General features: G+C 42.5%; 1 protein-coding gene across 1 annotated transcript in view; it reads left to right on the top strand.

Moving 5' to 3' along the window:
- Positions 1-6,992, top strand: part of LOC108785772 (rac GTPase-activating protein 1-like) — a 43,312-nt gene that overhangs the window by 34,718 nt on the left and 1,602 nt on the right. Inside the window, exons 9-14 of the mRNA XM_018554912.1 lie at positions 277-450; positions 2,206-2,301; positions 3,274-3,472; positions 4,348-4,453; positions 6,156-6,288; positions 6,521-6,620. Of these exons, the coding sequence (XP_018410414.1) occupies positions 277-450; positions 2,206-2,301; positions 3,274-3,472; positions 4,348-4,453; positions 6,156-6,288; positions 6,521-6,620 (808 nt within the window). The remainder of the gene's footprint in view (positions 1-276; positions 451-2,205; positions 2,302-3,273; positions 3,473-4,347; positions 4,454-6,155; positions 6,289-6,520; positions 6,621-6,992) is intronic.

Below are 6,992 nucleotides of genomic sequence, written 5' to 3' on the forward strand. Positions count from 1 at the left end.
TCTTATTTTTTACTCCTGCATACTCTAGAATATGAACTGCTCAGGACAGGACTCTCTTGTATATTTAAAGCAAAATCCTTTTGCTATAGATGTTTTTAGTCGTGTGTATTATTTAACCTTGTTTGTAACCGTTACTTTTATAGAAGGTAAAGGAGCTGTATAAATTCCTAACGGCGTATCCAACTGTCACTGATCCCTGACATGGCGTTGCTGTTTATTTATTTCTCCTTATCTGTTCTTCCGACGCTGATTCCAATATGCCCTAACCTGTCACAGATGATCCGTGCTGAACAGTGCTCAGTCTGTGGACACAAGACCAGATTCGGGAAGATGTCCTTGAAGTGCCGAAACTGTCGGATTCTGCTACATCCTGAATGCAGAGACTACTGCCCCAAGCAGTGCCCTCCAGCCTTACTGCCTGTTCAGAATCCGATCCTGAAAAAGGGGCAGGTAATGGTACAGTCCATCACAATCTTCATACCCTATAGCAGGGGGAGGCAACCTCCCACTCCAACTGTGATTGAAAGTACAAATGCCATCATGCCTCTGGGAGTCATGCTTGTGGCTGTCAAGAGTTTTTGCAATGCCTCATGGGGCTTGTAGTTTCATTATAGCTAGAGTGCCAAGGCTGCCTACCCCAGCCCTATAGCCTTACAACCTCATGATTAAGCAAAATGCACCAACACATTAATTAACCAGCTTGGTGCTGCAAGCAGTCTTCTAGAACCGCCTTCATTTTAAGAAGATGAGTCGCCAGCACACCAAAATCCTTAACCAGTAGATCTTTATTGATGCAGTGTCATAATATCACATATTAAGACCTATTGGTTATGGTAGGATTTTGGTGTTCTGATGACTCGGCTTCTTGATTTATATGGCACCATCTGTCTGTCACTGTAGTACCCACTGGTACTCTACAAAGACTTATCGGTCATGGGTGAAGCAGGTCATGGACAAAAACCTTCATTTAATTACTTTTCCTTGCCCCAATCTACATATTTTTCTTTATGTGCTTCTCCTGAATTGTAGTCTCTCATCATATAAGCATTAAAAACTAGCTTCTCCATTTATGTCAAAGCCCCTGCACTCCTATGTACTGTATCTCAAAGCTAAAAACTGTTTACAGTGGACTACTGGGTGGTGTCCTCTCATTCTTTCACCAGTTGTCCTAAGATCCTTGCCCAATGCTAACGGCACCAAACAAACTGAACTTTGATCCTTTATGTTGCTCCACAGAGAAGAGGAAAGTATTGGGCCCACAGGCAAGGATACTTTGCAAATGGTTGTAAAATCTCCCTGTGGAACAACATGTGACTTCAACCTCAAGAGGTCTTCTTTATTTCTAAAACAGAGCAATAAATGTAAGAAGGGTTTTGAGGTCGGGATAACTGCATAGAACTATCAAGCCATCTTTGGCCAGATTAGTCTGCTTAGAATGGTCAAAAAACAATACAATCTCTAACCCAATCATCTCTTATCTCACCAAGTTGGTAACTATTTCAATACAAGTAAAATGTGGACACCCCTCCTAATACATTGTGTCCCGGTGTTTCCAGTGAAGCATACTGTTAATGTTACAGCATTAGAAAGAGAGTTTAGACAGTTGTGCTCTTCCAACTACGGGGAAAAGTCATTTTCTGTTCCATAAAGACACAGTTTGATACGTTTGGCGTGGAGGAACTCTTGTGCATTGCACAGAGCCTTGACCTCAACCCTACTAGACACCCTTGGGATGAATTGGAGCACCAATTGAGTCGGGTCTTCTCCTCCCAACACCAGTACCTGACCTCACAAATGGTCTTTTGGGTCATGGTCACAGATTCCCACAGACACTTAAATCTTGTGGAGATCCTTACCAGAAGAGTGGAGGTTGTTATAATTGCAAATGGGGACAACCTTCTATAAATGGAATGGGATTCCTTACAAGCTTATATATATGTGTGAACATCATGGGCCAATGAACATTTAGCCATATAGTGTAGTGACTAGAGAGTATATGAAGACCGTTGTATAAAAATCTAATGAAAGTGATAAAGTAAGCAATTACTTTCAATATGCAGTAGTAGTCAAGCAAATCTGAAGCTGAGATAACTTGCACCAGTCCACTACCTCCAGTTTTTTGCTACTGTACATTTCTTTAATGCTTATACCATGTAACCGTAACACGTTTAGGGCTCTGTGTAACTGTAATCTGTCTGTTAACAGATATTGCTTTCCAACTTTGCTCCTGCCACTCCTCCTATGGTGCCCTTGCTGGTGGTCCAGTGTGTAAATGAGATCGAAAAGAGGGGTCTAAGGGAGGTAAGAAGATCTGCTCTTTTTTTTCCACCATTCATCATAATTGTGTTTTATGCTGGAATTGGGAATTGGGATTTAGCCCTATACTGAACTGCCATAAGTGGATTTCTAATTGGTTAATGAGGATTAAAGCAAGACAAGGCTCAGTGGTTTGGCTTTTCACATATAGATGGAACATGAAACAGCTGTGTAAGCTCCAAGTCAATCTGATCAAAGCTTACACAGGTCTAAGGACTCTCCATGTGACCATGCTTAGGCCTGGTGACCGGCCACCCAAACACCCAGTGCTGTGGTAGGAAAGAGAGAGTAGCACATGCTCCCTGTTACCTTGACATTTCGATCATTTACATTTCTCTCCAGTGGGCTAACTGAGCTTCAGGGGATCAAACGGAAGGGGAGTAACGGCATTGTGGGGGGTAAAGTAACTATAAGAATGAGGGGAAAACAATTGGAGACTGTCACTTTGCCCAAGAATACTGCCCCGCACGCTAATACTTGCATCCCCCACCACTTCAATGGAGTGCTTGTGCTTCTGTGTAGATGACACACAAAGCCATCCACCAATTTGCTCCAAGCTATACAACCAGCCTCAACTTAAACCATTTCTCTTCACTCCTTCCAAGACCTCCTGCTCTCTAGCTCCCACATGACCTCCGCCAATTCTCAACCTTCAGAATGTCTCCAGAGCCTCCCCCATCCTATTCCCTACCCCAATCTGTCCTATGTCCAAATCTGACAGCATTTGACATCGATCTAACACGTAGTTGGGTCTCCCAGCTTTGATGGATTAACAGAGATGTTGGGAGAACACAGGAAAGGCCATTGCAAATAGGTTTTTGATTTGTATTTAACTTATTTTACAGTATGGAGAATCCAACATAAGGACAGGGGGCTCTCCCTGCTGTGGTAGGAACAGTGAGACTCCATATGGTAGGGAAGAGGAAAATAACTTCTCTTACTTTGTTTTGTCCCCAGAGAGGTCTATACCGCATCTCAGGCTGTGATCGGCAGGTGAAAGAGATGAAACAGAAGCTTCTGTATGGTAAAGTCAAGTCACAGCAGCTCTCGAAGGAAGACGTACATACCATCTGCAGCATTCTAAAAGATTTCCTGCGCTCCCTACATGAGCCTCTTCTGACCTTCTCCCTCCATGCCCATTTCCTGGATGCAGCTGGTATGTTGGGTGGGGGGACCTGGTGGATTTTAAGTGTATGTTCTGGGATGAAATTACAACAAAGTTCCATGACAGAACTACACTGGAGGGCCCAATGCCTTTTAAGCTGGAAACAGAACATTTTGTTCCCAATTTATTATATTTCCTCATTCAAATACAGAACTGCTGGACACAAATTGATTTATTTTATAACATGAATTCCGTGTTGTCCACCTGATTTTTTTTCTGCACCCTCATGCTGTTGTTTGTCTTTTACTTTCTTCACTATAAATGTCTTTGACAGTGGCACATTCCAATCTTACTGATTAACTATGTAAAAAAAAACCATTATGCCAAACAAAATGATACCTCCACCGGTAGGATTATATTGCACTCAATGGATTACTAGACCTCAGAGTTACTAAGAGGGCAAAAGCTCTTCTGCAATCCTGCGGTATGGGAAAATCCTCATTAGGACCGATCTTGGCAATATCCCTTTATATACTAGTAGCGTCCAGACAGAAACTCCGGCCCATTCCCGGGTCTCCCGGTACACACACCCTGCAAAAACATCGCATTTAAAAATGTTGCTTCCATAAGAGTGGACTGCCCCTTTATGTGTGTTTTATTACAGACTTATTCTGGACGGACACCCACACACACACACACACACACACACACACACACACACACACTACAAACAATGTAAATGTAATATTTAATAGCATGAGGGTCATATGAGGAATTGTGGTCACTTGTTATTTCTTTTGTAACAGAATTGATCTAGGAAAGGAAAAGCTCAGTGTTGTGTTCCATTGACCATTCAATGTAATCCTCAAATAGGCTTTGCAGTCCACAAAAACTACATTGTATGCTGCATCTTGTTTTTTACGTAGATATTCTCAATGAGAGTGATAGTAAAACTGAGATCTGTCAAGCTGTGCAAGATCTCCCTCCTGCCAATCGAGACACCTTGGCTTTCCTCATCCTCCACCTGTACAGGTAACCCGGATCCTGTGTAGATTATCCTGACATTATGCCTACACTTTGTCCTCGTATGCCTTTATGTTGGTTTCTTTATTATGGATCAGCCTTCATTAATAAGGGTTCTCATTCTTAAAGCCCAACTGAAGTCTCTGTCCTTGTGTTTTAAATAAAACCAAGGTACCGATAAAAAAACGTGAGTTTGGTACGTCTGATTCCTTAATATAATTTTTTTTCCTAATCATTCTTGGCTTTAGAGTCCCATTGTCTGCACTATACTCCAGAGAGGGAACTCTGTGTGAAAGCAGCAGTCTCTCTGCCCCAGTCCAACATCCCCCCCCTGCTGAGTCAGACCTACAGATATCCAATGAGCTGAAGTGAACAATATAGATAACACATCTATAACATTGGGGGTGAGACTTTAATTGGGTGTTGATTACATTAACACAAAGAAAGTAATTAGAATCAATCTGATCTGATTGCAGTGAAGTGATTGAATTCTGATTGTCTGCTAATTGTTACCGCATTAGGAAGAAGAACCCCTGAATAAAATAGCTCTCCCTCTTCAGCCATACACGACGAGGTTTCCTGAGATGTGGCTGATGTCCAATCCAATGGTGCCTGAGCCAATGCTATATGGCAGAGTCAGTGGAATGACACCAGTGATCTTTTTAGCTGTCTGGCTGGAGTTCTGGCCACCAATGTAAGGATGCTTCTTTCCACTGACCACCAATGTAAGGGTGCTTCTGGCCACCAATGTAAGGGACATTCTTACCACTGACTATTATTTAAGGGGGCATTCTTCTGACTGACCACCAATGAGCATTCCTCCCTCTAAACCACCATTGTAAGTGGGTATTCTTTTCACTGACCACTAATGTAAGGGACGCTTGTTCCCACTGACTACCAGTATAAGGAGAACATTCTTCCCACTGGCCACCCATGTGAGTGGGGCATTCTTCCCACTGACCACTCATGTGGGTGGGGCATTCTTCCCACTGACCACTCATGTGGGTGGGGCTGCAGACTTTACAGGGGATTAGAGTGGACTGCAAACCTTGATGATACAATGCTGTATTATCATCATGTGTTCTATGTTTAATTTGCCTTAACAACCTAATGGGGCCCCCTTCCACCCCCAGGCCCCATAGCAGCCACCTTGGCTGCTAAGGCTATAGTTACGTCACTGAATACAACATAACTACATAGGGATAAAGCTGACCCTTTACTTATAAATTTACACCTGAGCTATATTAGCAATCCTGCTACAGGTATATAACTAAGTGGTAACGTAAGCTGTTCGACGGCTGAGCATGTGACCCAACAGTAGTCATGTGTTTGAAGGTTCCTGGGGACTAATGCTGAGATTAACCCAGCCAATCAACAGCTCTGCCTGAACAGTCCCCTGAAGGGGGTGACACTTCTCTAAGAGGGGATTTCCACTCACTTTTGAGAGATTTGCTTTCACTTCCTGTTGTATCTAAATAACAGGATGTGAAGGCAATTTTCACCAGTGGATAAAAAAAAAAAAACCTGACTGGTCTTAACCATTTCTTACCAAAACTTTAACAAAAATTGTTTATAGATGCACTTCAAGTAAGAATTAGCTATAAAGTGTAAGCTATGGGGTAGATCTGTTGCCGCAGAGTGTGTCCCCGCCACCCCCCCCCCCCCCGTTCCCCAGCGCCCCCGGTTTAAGCAGTCCTTCTCTTTCGTGTAGGGTGATGCGCAGCCCGGAGTGTCAGATGGATAAAATGAACTTGGCTCGAGTCCTCGGCCCGACTATTGTTGGGCACTCCGTGCCAGATCCCAGCCCTCTCATGATCATGCAAGACACCCCCAGACAGGCCAAGGTAACTGACTCCTAAGGGGTTTTGGGGGAAAGTGCTGCTCTGAGCTCCACCATGTTACTTACAGCTTAGGCAAAGGTCACATGGTCTCCTGGTAAATTGTGTTTGATATTATTAGAGACTATAGATGTTAACCACACATTGAAATGAGAGAATTAGCAGGAAGCAGCCTATGTCACAAGTAACTATGGCTGAAGTTATGCCCATATACTGTGTGATTGCCTTCCTTTTCCAGGTGATGTCTCTTCTGCTGTCTCTGCCTTCCGGATTCTGGAATCAGTTTCTCTCCAACAACCAGGAGAATGAGCATTGTGACTCAGTGAGCACGGCACAAGGTGAGACCGATCACTGTGTGTGATGACACATACAGCTAAATGACTCGGAAGGTGAGACACCCTCCCCTCTGTAGATATGTATTAGTCAGAGTATGCAGAATGGGAATAGGAAAGGAGCAGCTTTCTTGTTAAAATGCCCAGCCAGCGTGCTTTGTAAAATATTAATGTCATGAATGCTCCCTGTATTAAAGAATATTAAAAGTATGCAGTGAAAAAAAAAAAATTTTTTGATTAAAAAAATAATTAAATAAAAAGGTGAATAAAAAGTAAAAAATAATAAGAAACAAATTATTAAAAAATAAGAAAATAATTATAAAAAATAAACAATAAGATTAAAAAAATAAACGATAAGATAAATACAAAATTAAAAGC

The sequence above is a fragment of the Nanorana parkeri genome, unplaced genomic scaffold (genome assembly GCF_000935625.1).
Source record: "Nanorana parkeri isolate BGI_ZX_2015 unplaced genomic scaffold, ASM93562v1 scaffold178, whole genome shotgun sequence".
Classification (NCBI taxonomy): Eukaryota; Metazoa; Chordata; class Amphibia; order Anura; family Dicroglossidae; genus Nanorana; species Nanorana parkeri.